Source organism: Mustelus asterias, chromosome X, assembly GCF_964213995.1.
Source record: "Mustelus asterias chromosome X, sMusAst1.hap1.1, whole genome shotgun sequence".
Lineage (NCBI taxonomy): Eukaryota > Metazoa > Chordata > Chondrichthyes > Carcharhiniformes > Triakidae > Mustelus > Mustelus asterias.
In genome coordinates this window covers 581,541-599,628 of record NC_135834.1, presented here as the reverse complement: position 1 = coordinate 599,628, position 18,088 = coordinate 581,541, and the positions used below count along the sequence as shown (strand labels likewise).

The following is an 18,088-nucleotide window of genomic DNA, read 5'->3' as shown; positions in this document are numbered from 1 at the left end:
AGGGTGGTGGGAATTTGTAACTCACTACGCTAAAAAGCTGCAAAAGCTGTGGGATAATTGAATATTTCAAGATTGAGATTGATAGATTTTTGTTAGGCAAGAGGATCGAGGGATACAGGAAAGGCAGACTTAGGCAAAAGAGTTGAGGTACAGATCAGCCATGATCTCACTGAAAAGACTGGAAACAAGTGATGATAATCTCACCAAGGTGAACAATGGAGAAGCATTGGAGGTGAATGGCATGATTCACTACGTCAAAGGCTGCAGAGAGTTTGAGGAGGATAACCCATCAAAGTCACAGTTACATAGAGTGTCACTGGTAACTTTGCTCAAGATTGTTTTGGTGATATGATGTGGAGATGCCGGCGTTGGACTGGAGTGGGCACAGTAAGAAGTCTCACAACACCAGGTTAAAGTCCAACAGGTTTATTTGCGGTTGCTCATGCTACCAAATAAATGTTTTGGTGATATGGTAGGAGCTGAAACCCAATTGGAAAAAAATTAAACATGGAATTGGGAGGTAACAACATGTGCAAGGACTTTAGAGGCAAAATGGAGATCGGAGATGTGGCAGTAGTTTGCTTGTACAGGAAAAGGATGAGAGTAGGTTTTGGAGTGGGGGGCAACAATGTCAGTGTGGAAAGGAAGGGTTACAGTATCATAGCAGAACGAGCAATTTACAATATCAGTTAGCATGGAGGCCAGGAAGGGAAATTAGGTGGTCAGCAGTTCAACATCAATTTGCACTCATTGGAGGTAGGGGTAGAGGAGGCAAGGGAGAGGAGTTTAAGGTGAGGGTTTTGCACCAGAGAATAGAAACATGATGATGAATAACTAAAAACAACTTGCGCCAGAGATCCCCAAGTTTGTGGTCCATGCCCAAGTAAACTACCAAGATGGAAGACACATGAAGGTCTCATCAGGGACAAGGTCAAAGGCCAAGGTGAGGGAGCAGTTTAGCAAATGGACAGCTGCAACAGGATCATGGCACAAAGGAGGGCCAAAGACTAGGCAGTTGTAGTGGTTTGCAGGGAAGGGTTTACTCCAGGGACAGAAACAGCAGGAAGTGCGGTTGGAAAAGAGTAGGGGGCTGTGGGTGGTGACGGAAATGATCAGAAATTCCTTTGTCAGTGAATGAGACCATAAGAGATGGCAGGGTTGAGGAGGTGACTGTAATTATGGGTGGGTGAGTTTAGTCAGGGGAGGTGAATGGTTGATGGAAGTCAGTTAAATTTAAGAGATAGAAAATCACCCCTCGCCCAGCGGATGGTTACCTGTCATGAGTGCACATTCAGTTAACATTCAGGCCTTATAGTCTGTTAGTGTTAGTGTTTGCGACTCAGGTATAGGCTCCATATGTCAGTGCTCACTTACCCATTCACTGTAGTCTTTACTCCGGCATGGAGATACCCATCTTTTCCCTTCACTTCCTCTGTGGGAAATAAAACAAACTGCTGATTGTTCCCCCGAATATTTTCAGCAACAAAAAATAAGTGTCTTTCAAAGATTTTTCTTTAAATATTGATAACTGAAGTGTTGTTCTAGACAACCTGGTCACAGAGGGATGATATTCACACAGTCAACTTTCAGGCAGTACAAGTTTTGGTCATGAACAGGGATAATTACTGAACAAAAACGGTATGAAATCAATCGCCTACACACACGCCCAGCAACAGCACACACTTCATTTATTTTCTCATGTATGGAGTACTTTGTCTTAAAAAAAAGATACATGACCTATTTTTGGGAAAGAGGTAGTTTCACACTGGCTTCAGATTTAAAACTGGGAAATTAAGGGGGAAATGTTCATGCACTTACTGCCTCATTTATGCTGGAAAATGGAGCAGTAAATAAACATACTTAAAGAAAAACCCATTGGCCACCTGAGGCACCAGACTTAATTTTCAAGTGGCAGGAACCCTATCTAAATTGGGGTCCCAAGTCCATTGCAAGAGCCCATGTCAGTACATGGAGTGTGTGCCATGCCTGCCTATTTATTGCACCCATACATGGAGTGATCTAACCAGTGATCTTTAAAAGGGACCACTGCAGACTACTTCCAAATTGTGTTCAAATTTCTTTTTGCCTCCCCTTCCAGTTCCTCCCCAAGGCCTGGGCTATCAGCTAACTTAGCGTTTTTCCACCCTCCCGAACCAACAAGATGCTTCAGAGCATCAGTTTGGCACACTCAGCTTGCTGAATACATAACGAGGCAGATCAGTGACTGTAACTGCTGTTCCCATCCAATTAATATATCAGCCAAAAATTATCGCCTCAAAATTTAATGGCAAGTGGTAACTACCCTTTAGATCTTTGTTGACCAGGACTTTGATATCATTGATGGGAGAACAATGCAGAGCTTGCAGCCAACCCAGCACCTCCTATTCTACATCATTCAAAACAGCCATTGTCATCCTGCATGATAAACCATCACATCATAAACTAATTAGTTTGCAGACCATCTGTATGTAGTTTAACACAAGATTCCTGGTACCTACTTGTGTAGTATTTTTTGAATGCTTCATCTTTGGGTTTGCTGGGATACAGGCAAAGCAGGCGTTCAATATCTCGGACACGATCTCCCAGTGATCGAATAGTTAAATCCTTTGTGGTGAAAGGCTGAACATTGTATACCTGTCTGCCACCTGCAACATGAAACACAATCAGGCTGAAACAATGCATAAATAGGAGGGGCACAAACTTTACATCTTGTTTATACAGTTCAACACTTGGTGAAACACGAGGTTAAGACATACATATAGTCCAAAGACAAAAACATTTTTGATTGAAATATTTCAATAACCCAGACCATGCAATGCTGTTGCTATGTTTTGTTTTCATAGAAATCATAGAATCCCTACAGTACAGAAAGAGGCCATTCGGCCCATCGAGTCTGCACCGACCACAATCCCACCCAGGCTCTACCCCCATATCCCTACATATTTTACCCACTAATCCCTCTAATCTATGCACCCCAGGACACTAAGGGGCAATTTTAACATGGCCAATCAACCTAACCCGCACATCTTTGGACTGTGGGAGGAAACCGGAGCACCCGGAGGAAACCCACGCAGACACGAGGAGAATGTGCAAACTCCACACAGACAGTGACCCAAGCCGGGAATCGAACCCAGGTCCCTGGAGCTGTGAAGCAGCAGTGCTAACCACTGTGCTACCGAGCAATATAAATAAAATCAATACCAAAAACAGGAAAGCGCCTGAAGTTAAGTGAAAGAAAGGTTCGTCACTAGTTCAAACATAGATTTTTCTGGGGTCTTTACATTCTAGCAGTGCGCGCGTGCAGGGGTCTGATTCTCACTTGAAGGTAAACAAGCCTCTAGTACCCCCAATTCTCCCACTATAGCACACAACTGTATTTCGAATACCCATAGACTTGAAACAATGGGAACATTCATGCTTCACAGTTGGAGACATAGAGGTTAGGGAAAATGACTGAAGGCACTATTGAAAAGGTGGCTTTAAAGGAGGTTGCTGAAAGTGGTGAGAGATGCAACATGGGATTTACGAAGCGCAAATAGAGTGGGTAAAATGTATGAAAGCTGGGCCACCGACAGGAAAGTAGAGGGAGGAGGATACACAGCAGACAGGATTGGGAAAGCAGAGATATAGGGCTGGAGTACTTTGAAGAAGTGCTTATGGGGATCAGGCCTGGAGAATTTGAGGACAAGGATTTTGAAATAGACGCACTGAGCTGCAGCGAGTCAATTGAGAATGGGAACACTAGACCATTCCATTCAGTACCGCCCCCAGTTTGACATTACATTTCACATGAACATTTTGTGCTTTGTTTTCAAGGCCCATGTGTTTTCTTTTGGATTCCTGTGACTTTTAATTTAGTTAGAAATGTGGATTTCAAAGTGTCCGAATAAAATAAATGACAGGGAGTTCCTACTATGTACTTACTTTTCTTTTACTTGCAGCACATTGAATGGAGGACCCAACATTATAAATTGAGTAAATATATCCAAAAGTTCTCCAATAGATAGATCTTAAAAAAAAATCTCTGGAAACACTGCAAGAAGCAGAAAGTGATACCTTTCTCAGAATCATCAATCCATGCTATTGTAATCCCTCCGATCTCGGAGTCACTGAAGCGCAACAGAAAGGTCCCATTCACTCGCTGATTAAGCAGTATGTTGGCATACTGCTTACTTACAAAACCAAGAATCAACCTGCAAATAAAAAGGCACGTGAGTGGCCTCCTCAGCAAATCCCTTCCCGGATCAGAGTGGTGGTAAGAAGCCACAACTCGCAATCCTTCAAGGCGTCGTGTCCATACTGGTGTAAAAACTCCACTTCCACAATGTCATAACTCACAATGCTTCCATATTTGAACATCAGCAGCTGAACCAGACACAGCTGCCATTCTTGACATCCAATGGTGCTCAAAAACACTGCAACTTTGTGATAGGCTTTTATTAGTTATGTTCTCACCACCTCTATAATACTGCATTTATGCTCAACTCAATGTGAAAATTTAATTTTATATTTCTGTAACAAGAAAAGAATTGGCTGACTCTGATTGAATCATATTGCAGTACATTGGATCATTCATATTTGATCAGGAGAGAGACAGAATGAGGTTCAGATACATTTCTTCACCTCTCCGCGGGATGTGGCTTTGAATACCAATATAATCTGACGTTCCACCAATCCACTCATCAATATATCTGAAGGGTGATACTTTCTTGAATTGAAACAGAGGAGTTTGAGGGAAACATTACAAAATTAGCATCTGCAGGACCACTTGCACACACAGGTCCCTCAATCAGCTAATGCAGATTAGTTGAAAGAGGGATTAAAATTCATACCCATTATTCCAGTAATCCTTCAGGTGTTTCTTGGTGAGCTCCATCACACCATCAAACCATTGCCAGAAAGTGAAGGTTCTTCCAGGTAGGTTTTCCTATAAGAAGTCAAAATGATCTTACAATAATTTAAATCACCAGACATGCTAGGATTATAAATTTACATTCTGGATGTAAATTCAGTCGTGCCAATCAAGTCATTAGATTGCAACCCTGCCATTTAAATTGAAGCCATCTCCTCTGGTTCAGGCAGTCTTCCTGAGGCTGAAGACAGAGAACTAATAATGGTGAGTAGGGAATGGGACGGCTGTGAGAACACAGAACAAACACCCACCTACCATTTTATCTTTCCCTCTTCCTGCTTTGGTGGGGTGGGGTGAGGGGGTGTAACATTTGCCTTCAAATGGAGGAAACCAAATGTGCAAAATAAGCATTTTTGTTTTGGTGCCACAAACTAACCTTAAAACACATGACAAACGGAAAAATTCAACACAGGAAGTACCATGTCACCTACAATTTTAGGTCAAATGATAAGTTACATTTGTGGTGGCATGGAATGTTCACTCAGTAATGAATAATGGAATAAAATGGCAACTAGTCTCAGCAATGTGATAGGAAATTAACAAAGCTGAGTATTTGAGAGAGAGTGAGAATTAATAATAAATTAATTTCACATCGCAATCCGTGTCAAGCTACTCCAGGCGTACTAACACTGGCTTGAACTTCCTGACCATTTGCGCCAGTGTGATCTTCCAGTCCCGCTGATGGTGCACCCCCAATGGCGAAGGGTGTATTCAACGGGAAGCACATTGACAACGGCGGGACCAGAAGATCTCTCCCCCCCCCCCCCCCCCACCTGACTCCGATGTTGCGAAACATGCGACAGGTTGCATGAAAAATCCCACCCAACATTTACCTTGTTAAACTGGGACCAAGAGACCATCCGGTTGGTGAAGTCCACCATGCTGTAGCTCTGCTCATCGAATATTTTCTGTGCCAGGAAGACAAAATGCTCTGTGCATAAGCCCTGTGTTGACTGTACCTCTGCCATAAACTTCATATTGAGGGTTTCACACATTTGAGGCCATGACACTCTATCGGGTACGTGGAATGGCAATCGTTCCTGCATAAAAAGAGGGAAAAGAGCAGTGGATTTTAGATTAAAAAGCAGAATACTGCAGACACTGGAAACATGACATAAACACAGGAAATGCTGGAATATTCAGCAGGTCTGGCAGCATCTGAAACGAGAGAGAGAGAGAGACACAAGAGTGCATGTTTCAGGCCTGCTAACCTTCCATCAGAATTGAGAAAAGTTAGAAATGTAACAGATTTTGAGCAAGGAGTGGGTAGGACAAGAACAAAAAATGTTTGTGAAAGGATGAAAGACCAGAAGTAGCAGTAGGAGCCTCAGGAATTGATCAGCTTACATGTCAAATTTGACACCGCCTTGCAGCATGACTGAATGATATGTCACCAAATGCACTTAATAGCTACTTAGAAATCATAGAAACCCTACAGTGCAGAAGGAGGCCATTCGGCCCATCGAGTCTGCACCGACCACAATCCCACCCAGGCCCTACCCCCACATATTTACCCGCTAATCCCTCTAACCTACACATCCCAGGACTCTAAGGGGCAATTTTTTTTTAACCTGGCCAATCAACCTAACCCGCACATCTTTGGACTGTGGGAGGAAACCGGAGCACCCGGAGGAAACCCACGCAGACACGAGGAGAATGTGCAAACTCCACACAGACAGTGATCTGAGCCGGGAATCGAACCCGGGACCCTGGAGCTGTGAAGCAGCAGTGCTAACCACTGTGCTACCGTGCCGCCCAAAAATGTCATCGTCACAAACAGGATTCGAACCTGTGCGGGGAGACCCCATTGGATTTCGAGTCCAACGCCTTAACCACTCGGCCACCGTGTGCCAAACACCGTGTGCCAAACACTTAATGCCAAACATCAATCACTTATTTTCTCTGCACCTCTATCCAAGTTAAAGCAAAACATTCCAATTAAGTTAAACATACTTACAATCTCAGAGAATGCATTGTCCCACAAGATCGTAGCAGTAGCATTGTTGTCTTGACTGCCGTGAACAATTACTACAATAGGCAGTGATATGGCCTGCGACAGAACAAAATTAAACATCTTACTGAACATTATTTGGCCAAATGAAGGTCCCAACTTACTCTCATATCTGGACCTTGAACTCCAGGATGGGCTTAGGGCAAGGAACTCCAAGGGACGGACAGCCAGTCAAGATGTAATTTTAACTCCCAAGCCTCATTTACATTTCACTGGACTGTGTCTCACACAAAAGCCAGTGGGGACGATGCAAGGGCCAGTGGAAAATTGGACAAGAGGCTGATGCCACCAGGATCTAAAGCAAGGGAATGAGAAGGGTTTGGGGAGTGTGGTGGTGATGATGAAAATGACATGTGCTAGCTCTCCATTTTTACACTGATAAGCCTACTCTCTTATTCCAATGACAGAATTATATATATATATTTTGTAAAGAATTGCACTCTCTGTATAATGAAAATATTGAAATATATGTAATGTTGCCATTACTGAACTGAAGAACCTCAGAGTACATCTTGATCTCTGGAGAAAATGTGAATATCATTGCACTTTACTATTATAACAATTAGAAATATTTTGTAATGTGTCTTTCATATTTCATATTGATAAACTATATATTTTTGCAAAACAAAACATAGCTTCTCGGCCTTTTGGCCAAGATCAAACATAGGATTGAGTCCAAGATCAGTTGTAATGCTTTTTCTTGTCAGCTTGGATCTAATATGTCTCTGTTGTGGGGACCATGAATTGGATTCAATTTGAATTCAAATTGTTTTTTGGAGCAAGCAAGGAGATGGATTAAAAGCTTGCTCTGTCCACTCTGCACATTGGCTTTGTAACTGAGAAAGGAATACATTTTTAAAAACTAATCATACATTGATGAATCATCAATTCGGTGAAAGACTCTCTTTGGTCTGCCTGAAATCTGTTGATCTTCCAGAGCAAGGAGTTGTCCCTGACCAAGGGTTGCAGACTGGCACATTCCAAAGCCCAGGACTATGTGCTGAGGGATGCCCTAAAGCTTGGGGCAGCTGCTGCAGAGACGTAATGGGGGAAGATCGCTGTCTAAGACCTTTCAGACATCGTGAATCAAGGGGAGGGGAATTATATAGACCCTCTCAGGCTGTATGAGTCACATGTATACAGTGAAAATAATATGTACCACAATTGTATGGGAACACCTCAGAGTGCAACTTGATCTGTGGAGACAACTAAAATGCCTTGGCACCATTTGTAATGACTATTGTAAAATGTCTATAATGTTCTTTTGACTGTATTGAAGCACCTCAGATGTATGGAAAAAAAACTGATTATTACTGCACTTTGTGAGATGGCCATTTTGAAATGTTTTTTCAGATATTTTACAAATATAGTTTAGCAATGAAAAAAAACCCCATACATACAAGAGGTTTGTCATCCAGCTAAAGAAGCATGTTTTGGTAATGCAATGGAGGGGGGGGGGGGGGGGGGGGGGGGGGGGGGGGGAGAGAATCTGTGCATGGATATTTTTCTTTCACTGTACAAACTACAGGTGCCAAATGTAAAATTGCTTCAAAAGGTGTGCAAAGGCACTTCAGGGCAACCAATTTGACAACTTTATTCTCTTTTCTTCCTATTGGGAGATAGCAGTCCTTTGCATGCTTGGCACTGAATTTTATGCAGCCTGTAGGAACAAACTGGGAGGTGGGGAGAGGGGCAGAATTCCCATCAGCTTCCTTTTGTCATGGCATTCTGCCAGCAACAGGAAACACGGAGAACAGCCCCCCTGCATAAAGCAAATTGTGCCATGTAAGGCCTTTGACAAGGTCCCTCATGGCAGACTGGTGCAGAAGGTGAAGTTGCATGCGATCAGAGGTGAGCTGCCAAGGTGGATACAAAACTGGCTCGGTCAAAGAAGACAGAGGATAGCAGTGGAAGGGTGCGTTTCTGAATGGAGAGCGGTGACAAGTGGTGTTCCTCAAGGATCAGTGCTGGGACCTTTGCTGTTTGTAATATATATATATATAAAAATAAATGATTTGGAGGAAAATGTAACTGGTTTGATTAGTAAGTTTGCGGACGACACAAAGGTTGGTGGATTTACGGATAGCGATGTGGACCATCAGAGGATACAGCAGGATATAGGTCGGTTGGAGACTTGGGCGGAGAGATGGCAGATGGAGTTTAATCCGAACAAATGTGAGGCAATGCATTTTGGAAGGTCTAATACAGATAGGAAATATACAGTAAATGGCAGAACCCTCAAGAGTATTGATAGGCAAAGGGATCTGGGTGTACAGGTACACAGGTCACTGAAAGTGGCAATGCAAGTGGAGAAGGTAGTCAAGGCGGCATACGGCATGCTTGCCTTCATCGGCCAGGGATTGAGTTTAAAAATTGGCAAGTCATGTTGCAGCTTTATAGAACCTTAGTTAGGCCGCACTTGGAACATAGTGTTCAATTCTGGTCGCCACACTACCAGAAGGATGTGGAGGCTTTGGAGAGGGTACAGAAAAGATTTACTAGGATGTTGCCTGGTATGGAGGGCATTAGCTATGAGGAGAGGTTGGAGAAACTTGGTTTGTTCTCACTGGAGCGACGGAGGTTGAGGGGAGACCTGATGGAAGTCTACAAGATTATGAGAGGCATGGACAGAGTAGATAGTCAGAAGCTTTTTCCCCAGGGTGGAAGAGTCAATTACTAGGGGGCATAGGTTTAAGGTGCGAGGGGCAAGGTTTAAGGAGATGTACGAGGCAGATTTTTTACACAGAGATTGGTGGGTGCCTGGAACTCGCTGTTGGGGCAGGTAGCGGAAGCGGATACGGTAGTGACTTTTAAGGGGCGTCTTGACAAATACATGAATAGGATGGGAATAGAGGGATATGGTCCCCGGAAGGGTAGGGGGTTTTAGTTAAGTCGGGCAGCATGGTCGGTGCAGGTTTGGAGGGCCGAAGGGCCTGTTCCTGTGCTACAATTTTCTTTGTTTTTTGTAAGTGGCCAATTAAGGGCCCCTTCTCGTTTGGGGGGGGGGGGGGGGGGGGGTTCAAATTTCAGCTAAGTGGAGGGAAAAAAGAAACAATGCAATTTGACACGTTAAATTCTAGCAAGCAGTTATAATAGTGGCATTTACACAGCCTAAGGTCTGTTCACATGCACTCTTAAGTTGCTGCAGGATGTGAAGAATATATGAGAAACAGCTTGAAGACTGTTCAAGATTCCCATCCCACCACTTGTGAAATACTACTGGTAACAAACACTCAGGCTACCTGAACGTGGCATTTCATTTCACTGCCTGTGATGCTGAGCTCAGAAGAAAACAGAACAGCAAACTTTTCCTCAGTCACCGATTCAGTCCCTCTGCGGTCCGAGCGCTTGATTTTCTTTAAGGACTTGAATTTTGAATAAAAAAGTTAAGATCTGCTTTGATCAAGAGACTATCAAAAAGCAAGCACACTAACAGTTAAAAAGTGAAATCAAACATCAATTCTATAAAAGTAATAACATGCTTGAGTGCATAACAGTCATTCACATTTTGTTTGACACTTATGTAATTGCTACTTCACAGCAAGACTGGAGGAGAAACATAGAAAATGGAAGCAGAAGTAGGCCATTTGGCCCTTCGGGCCTGCTTTAAAGGTAGCCTGTGTTTATCTGAGGTCATGGTTGATGGTGAAAAAACTTGAACAATGAAAAATTCATCTCCAGAGCTTGTACTGGAGCCAGGAGTCTGGAGGGAGAGCAGTTACATCCATTAGAAATATTATTCATATGGATTGCAAAATCAAACAGCAGCTTTTAAGGTAAAATAACTAATTTGCATTTCTGTTTGATTCATCAAAGCATGAGAGCATGCCACGTTGCTATGGAGATCGTGGGGGCGATTCTCCTAAAAAAGTTCTAAGTGCTGAATTGGCGGGAAAACTGGTGTCAATGATGATTGTTTTTTCAGTGGGCGTTCAGACTCGAATCTCCCACACCCTGTGCAATGCAGAGGTCACAATCATGAATATCATTAAAAGCTCGGGGTGGGCGAGGCCCATTCACACCAGAGTCTGAGAGTTCCAGAACTCTGTGCAGTGGCCCCACACTGTCAGCCTGCACTTTGCTGGGCAGCTCGATCGCTGGGCAGCCTGGGACCCCCGCACTGCTGCCCACCACCCCCCCCCTCCCGGGCCAGCCCCAAACATCCCCCCTCCCCCCCGTGCCAGAGCGCCCCAATATCCAGCCCCCCCCCAGCAATGATTGCCCCCTAAGCCCCACCCACAATAGGCCCCACCCCCTATCCAATGGGCAGTGCCAAGGTGCCCCCAGGTTGGCACTGCCAGAGTGCCCATGCCCAGGTGCACCCCCGCCTACAGGCCCCCTGGGGACCCCGATTCTCCCCCCCCCCCCCAATCACTCCAATGTGGTCTCCCACTTGTTCCCTGAAAGTGGGGAGCTACTCTAAACCCCGCTGGAGTGAAATTCTACTGGCGGGGTGGGAGATGCTATCGGGCCCAGAGAATTCAGTCCTGGGCCTGATAATCACATTTAAATGACATTACAAATAGATTAAAATGACTTACCTGGTCTTCCTGCTGGTTTCCAGTGTGGTCCCGACTGCGCCGCATTGAGGACGCATGCACGAATCCTGCAAATTGGCACTCGCACGTGTCTCCCATTCCGACCCACTAAAAAACTAGCGGGTTGCAATGGGAGAATCGCCCCCAGTGATTCCATTGGCGGAAGCATTGAGAACCAGAGGACACTGATGAAGAGAAATAATTTGGAGGGCTACAGGGAAATGAGACTAGCTGAGCTGCTGTTGGAGAGGGCTGTCAAAGACAGGACAGGCCAAATGGCTGTTCTGTGCTGTATTGTATGATTCTGCATTTCATGAATTCAGACTCTCGAACTGATATGAGAACTCCCATTCACTGGATGATTAGTCCAGGCCCCAATAACTCAGAATAATGCAATAACATTACCAGAGAAACCCTACAGTGCAGAAGGAGGCCAGTCCCCCCCTCACCCTATCCCCGTAACCCCATCGATTTACCATGGCCAATCCACCTAACCAACATCTTTGGACTGTGGGAAGAAATCGGAGCATCTGAAGGAAATCCACGCAAACACGGGAAGGACATGCAAACCCCACACAGACAAATGGCTGGACTCGAACCCAGGTCCCTGGTGCTGTGAGGCAACAGTGCTAGCCACTGTGCCACTACAATAGAGATGAATTACTCTTCTGTGGCTAAAATTAAGACAGCCAAGATGAGCAGCAAAGATGTCCAAACGAAGACAAACAGATGAAACTCCCCCGGGATGGAAATATTTGCATTTGTTTTAACACCTACCATATTCCTGAAGCTGGCACTGGTGGTTTTTGTAGCATTGCTAAACTCCAATAAACTGGTATTGTTCATGATCTCTCCTGTATTTTCACTGGAACAAAGGATAGGTTAGCTTCACATTTTTGAAGTATCTCACTGGCTAACATACAAAAATTAAATCAAACTTTTCATAATTGGCACAGAAGAAAATCCATGACCACACCAAGACTTTAAAATGCCCTCAGTTTCTGGACTATGGAATAATAAACTTCTAAATCAATAAACCCACAACAATGCTTCCTTGGCCTACCTATTGAGAACCTACTTGGGTCAGTCATTGGCCTATGGATAAAGTGTTGTGTTACCATTTGATGTTAAATATCCTGCCAGCATTCACTATGTATCTCAGTTGAATAATATTAAGGCGCCCTTGGATTAAGCTGTGCAATTGTATCCTAGTATCCCAATTTCAGAAGTGGAGGGGCAAAGCAAGGAAAATAATCTATTTTGAATTTCATCTACTGTTTTATATTTATTACGTGCGTAACCTTAAATCTGACTTAAATTGTGGAAACTTAAGAAATTGTGAACAAATTCTAAAATACTGTTAAAATTCCTGCATTGAATAAAGCATGTTGACATTTTTCCTATTATATAAGATTAAAACTCTAGTTATAACAGGTTTTATTTCATGCATGGTGCTCAGAAGCATGAGGCCTTAATATATAATACATGTTTTGTGTGTAATATAAGGAATAGGGGACCCTATATGTATTAAGCGATATGTACAGATACAGACATATGGGGTTGAAATTGTTCTCACCTGTGTATGTTTCCATGCTGCCTCATAACTCTGGCCTGTTGCTCTGTAATGATTATGGCTTTCACAACAGGAGGCTTTGTTGGGGCATTTAACTTCACCCCAAGCAAAAAGCGAACAGTCGAAGAAAACTTACTTTGAGTCTTTAGTACCTGTGGAGGTTGCTTTTCCACAAGGAATGCACTGCAAAATAATGGAAACAGGTCAAAATAACCACTTAGTATTGGCTGTGGTTTCAACATCTAAATTTATAAAAACCACTACGTATCAATTCTTCTTTGCTCATGTCAATCTCCCTCCCCCAAAGACCACTAGGAGATACATGACCGCAGCCTAGAAGCAAGGTTCTTTCTCTCCCATCTCCCTCCCGACAGAGAGCCATTAGCCTCTGCTTAGTGCTGCTTCACAGTCATGAAGCCGAAATCAGGAACTGAGCAGAGTTGGGAGGGTGCTAAGTGAAGGCGCAGCACCTCCACCCTCATTGTATATTGTTGCCTCAGTGTTCTGCCTGGGGGATTAACAGCAACTTCTACTAACATTAGAATGATCTGAAAGTCAAGCTGTATCTATCTGCATTTTATTCCTCTCACCCCAATTAATGAATAGGTGCGTATCAGTAACAAATACACACACAGGCTGAGAGGCAGATCAGTTTAGCAGCAACAGTTCTCAGGCCTCACTAGGCCTTCATCACATTGAGTCTTGTTAAAATGGACATTCAAACTCCTGATACAAAATTTGCCAATGCTCCTCCATTCATACATCCTGTTCTCAGTGGAGGTAATCCCAGATGACTTTGCGCGAGGTAAGGTAGACGTTGCTGTATGTGTATTTCAGATTGTGTCTGGAATGATGTGGGGCAGTTCATTCACAGAAAATCAAATATCACTTTAGATTGCACTACCTCTGCATTAGGACCCCATTCCACAGGAAGGGTTTGCTTTATATCAGGACACAAGCTGAATGCAGAAAAATCATAGTTTGCGCTTGCAGCTCTAATTGAACACAAGAACAACATAAGAAATAGGAGCAGTAGACCAGGCAGTCGCTGGTGGAGCCTGCTCCATCATTTGGTGGTACAAGCAATGTGGTAATAAAGGAGTTACCTTCTGACCAAGTTATTGAGTAAGGAGGAGAGTTTATCAGGCACTCCTGAAATCTGGTCACTAGCAATGTCTTCACATGTGCTAATTAGCCCGAGTTCTTGCTGAATCTGACAGTTCATTTCTGCAAGCTTATCACACCTGGAATAAGAGCAGACTTTGTCACAAATATTTACGCCTAAATAACGAATCAATAGAACACAGAGAATTCTACCAACTAAAGTACAGAAATGCTAAGAGTTGGCATGCCAAATGAAGTCCAACATTTCAGCTTTCCTTGGAAGACACTCTTTTCCAGTACTACCTGAGTGAACTGCGGCGAACTAGTACCTTGTCACATGATTGCAGCGCAAGCTTTTTATCAAGCACCTTAAAAAAAAACTAACGGACGTCTGGTATGATTGAAGTGCTAACTACTTTTTAACGAGGAACAAATCCTCAAGGGTTATAATCTCTGGATTATTACCGAGCCACGTGCGAATTAATAAAGAGAGAAGATTAGGGAGGTAAACACGTGGCTAATGGAGTGGTGTGGGAAAGAGGGGTTCCATTTCATGGGGCACTGGCATCAGTATTGGAACAGGAGAGAACTGTACCGATGGGACAGGCTCCACCTGAACTGATCTGGGACCAGGACCCTAGCAGAAAGGCCAAATAGGGAAGTCACAATGACTTTAAACTAGTTAATGGGGGGCAGGGCTCAGTAGAAGTTAGTAAAGTTTCCAGAACTAGTTATAGAGTAGAGAATGTGGAAATTGGCAGGAATAAAACTTCAGGCACAGCAGATAAAGGGACAACTATGGGAAGGGGGGCAGTCAGCACAGCACTGAGGGTGCTGTACCTAAATACACGCAGTATACGGAGCAAGGTAAATGAGCTGGAAACACACATTGTAATTGGAGGGTATGACGTTATGGGCATCACAGAGACGTGGCTGCAAGGGGATCAGAATATCCAAGGATATGTGTTCATCAAAAGGACAGGCAGATGGGTAGAGGAAGTGGGGTTGCCTTGTTGGTACGAACCAAAATTAAATCATTAGCAAGAAGTGATATAGGATCGGACAGTGTAGAGTCTGTGGGTAGAAAATGAAGCTGGAGTAGTAGTAATGGGGGACAAAGAATTGACAGAGGAACTGAATGGGTACTTTGTATCAGTCTTCATGGTGGAAGACACCAGTTATATGCCAGAACTTCAAGAGAGTCAGGGGCAGAGGTAAATGTGGCCATCACTCAGGAGAAGGTGCTAGGGAAGCTGAAAGGTCTGAAGGTGGATAAATAACCTGGACCAGATGGACTATACCCTAGGATTCTGAAGGAGATTGTGGAGGCATTGGTGGTGATCTTTCAGGAATCACTGGAGTTAGGGAAGGTCTCGGAGGACTGGAAAGTAGCTAATGTAACACCCCTGTTTAAGAGAGGGAGGCAGAAGATGGGAAATTATAGGCCAGTTAGCCTGATCTCGGTCGTGGGTAAGATCTTGCAGTCCATTATTCAGGATGAAATTGCAGAGTACTTGGAAATGCATGGTAAAATAGGGCGGAGTCAGCATGGCTTCATCAAAGGGAGGTCATGTCTGACAAATCTGTTAGAATTCTTTGAGGAGGTAATGAAGAAGTTAGATAAAGGAGAGCAAGTGGACGTGATCTTTTTGGATTTCCAGAAAGCCTTTGACAAGGTGCCTTACAAGAAGCTGTGAAATAAGCTAAGCGCCAATGGTGTTAGAGGCAAGGTACTGGCATGGATAGAAGATTGGCTAGCAGAGTGTGCAGCTAAGGGGGTCCTTTTCAGGATGACAACCGATGACCGATGGTGTTCCACAGGGGTCAGTGTTGGGACCACAACTTTTCACTATATACATTAATGATCTGGAAGATGGAAGATGCTAAATTTGCAGATGATACAAAGATATGTAGAGGGACAGGCAGTGTTGAGGAAGTGGGGAGGTTGCAGAATGACTTGGACAGGCTAGGAGAGTGGGAAAAGAAGTGGCAGATGGAATATAATGCGGGAGTGTGTGAGGTTTGCACTTTGGTAGGAAGAATAGAGGCATAGACTATTTTCTAAATGGGGAAAGGCTTCGGAAATCTGAAGCACAAAGGGACTTGGGAGTCCTGGTTCAGGACTCTCAAGGTTAACATGCAGGTTCAGTTGGCAGTTAGGAAAGCAAATTCAACGTTAGTATTCATTTCTGGAGGGCTAGAATACAAGAGCAGGGGTGTACTTCTGAGGCTGTATAAGGCTCTGGTCAGACCCCGTTTGGAATATTGTGAGCAGTTTTGGGCCCCACACCCAAGGAAGGATGTGCTGGAGGGGGTCCAGAGGAGGTTCACAAGAATGATCCCAAGAATGAAGGGTTTGTGGTATGAGGAGCGGTTGAGGAGTCTGGTTTTATACTCGATGGAGCTTAGAAGGATGGGAGGAATCTAATTGAAACTTACAGAATACTAAGAGGCCGAGATAGAGTGGATGTGGAGAGAATGTTTCCACTAATGGGAGAGACTAGAGCTCGAAGGCACAACCCCAGAGTGAAGGGACACTCCTTTAAAACTGAGATGAGGAGGAATTTCTTCAGCCAGAGGATGGCGAATCTGTGGAACTTATTGCAAAAGTGGGCTGTGGAAGCCAGGTCATTGAGTGTCTTTAAGACAGCGATAGATAGGTTCTTAATCAATAAGGGGATCAGGAGTTATGGGGAGAAGGCAGGCTAATGGGAATGAGAATCATATCAGCCATGATCGACTGGCGAAGCAGACTCGATGGGCCTAATTTTGCTCCTATATCTTATGGTCTAAAATATTTCAAATGTTCCATCAACCACCAAAAGAGCAAAATCACCCTCAGTAGGCACGTTGTCATTAATGCATGATTAATTAACGATCTCATTGTTAAGAAAGATTCTAGGGAAGAGTGATTATAGCATGCTTGAATTTCAAATTCAGTTTGAGGGCGAGAAACTAGAGTCCCACACTAGTATTCTGGAGTTAACCAAAGGGAATTATATAGGCACGAGGACAGATTTGACCCGCGTGGACTGGGCAGGAAGACTAAAAGGTTGGATAGTTAATGATCAGTGGCAGATGTTTAAGAGATAAATTGCTCCCAATTAAAATACATCGTAGAGGGGAAGAAAGACAGGAGGCTGGAAGATTGGGAAACTTTTAAAGATCAAAGGGTTACTAAAAAAGTAATCAAAAGAGCAAAGTTAAATTATGAAAAAACACCAGTACGAAAGATAAAAAGGACAGCAAAAGCTTCTATAAATTTATAAAAGGGAAAAGAGTAGCTAAGGTGAATGTTGGACCCTTTGGGGATGAGAGTGGAGAGTTAACAGTGGGGAAGGCAGAAATGGCAGAGGCACTAAAACAGCATTTTGCCTTTGGTTTCACGGTGGAGGACACTAGCACCATCCCAGTAGTAACAGGGAATGCAGAGAAAATAGAAAGGGAAGAACGTAGAACAATCATTATCAATAGGGAAAGACTGCTGAGCCAGCTATCGGGATTGAAGGCAGACAAGTCCCCAGGGCCTGACGGCCTACATCCTAGGGCATTTAAAGGAAGTGGCAGTGGAGATGGTGAATCCATTGGTTGTAATATTCCAAAATTTCCTGGATGCAGGAAAGGTTCCAATGGATTGGAAAAATGCGAATATAATATTACGTTATTATTCTGGAATTCCAGAAGGCATTTGATAAGGTGCCACACAGGTTAAAACACATGGTAAGATCACATGGGGTTAGGGGTAATTTATTAACTTGGATAGAGAACTGGCTAAACCAACAAAAAGCAGAGAGTTGGGATAAATGGGTCTTTTCTGGTTGGCAAGACTTAACTAGTGGTGTGCCATAGGGTTCGATCCTCAGGCCCTAACTATTTACGATCTATATTAGTGACCTGGACGCAGGGATACAAGGTACTATAGCCAAATTTGCAGATGACACTAACATAGG

General features: G+C 43.7%; 1 protein-coding gene, 1 non-coding gene and 1 pseudogene across 4 annotated transcripts in view; 1 reads left to right on the top strand and 2 right to left on the bottom strand.

The window, feature by feature from the left end:
- Positions 1–18,088, bottom strand: part of LOC144481968 (signal transducer and activator of transcription 5B-like) — a 142,149-nt gene that overhangs the window by 17,461 nt on the left and 106,600 nt on the right. For all 3 annotated transcript variants that reach the window (XM_078201175.1, XM_078201174.1, XM_078201176.1), the window contains exons 8-17: positions 14,141–14,278; positions 13,038–13,217; positions 12,239–12,326; positions 10,166–10,288; positions 6,870–6,962; positions 5,746–5,952; positions 4,833–4,927; positions 4,057–4,193; positions 2,499–2,645; positions 1,375–1,432 (exon numbers count right to left, since the gene is read on the bottom strand). In XM_078201175.1, coding sequence (XP_078057301.1) covers positions 1,375–1,432; positions 2,499–2,645; positions 4,057–4,193; positions 4,833–4,927; positions 5,746–5,952; positions 6,870–6,962; positions 10,166–10,288; positions 12,239–12,326; positions 13,038–13,217; positions 14,141–14,278 — 1,266 coding nt within the window. The remainder of the gene's footprint in view (positions 1–1,374; positions 1,433–2,498; positions 2,646–4,056; positions 4,194–4,832; positions 4,928–5,745; positions 5,953–6,869; positions 6,963–10,165; positions 10,289–12,238; positions 12,327–13,037; positions 13,218–14,140; positions 14,279–18,088) is intronic.
- Positions 6,681–6,763, bottom strand: trnas-cga (transfer RNA serine (anticodon CGA)). Its single transcript has one exon. It is a non-coding gene; the product is annotated as a tRNA-Ser (tRNA).
- Positions 7,555–7,779, top strand: LOC144482049 (U2 spliceosomal RNA; annotated as a pseudogene).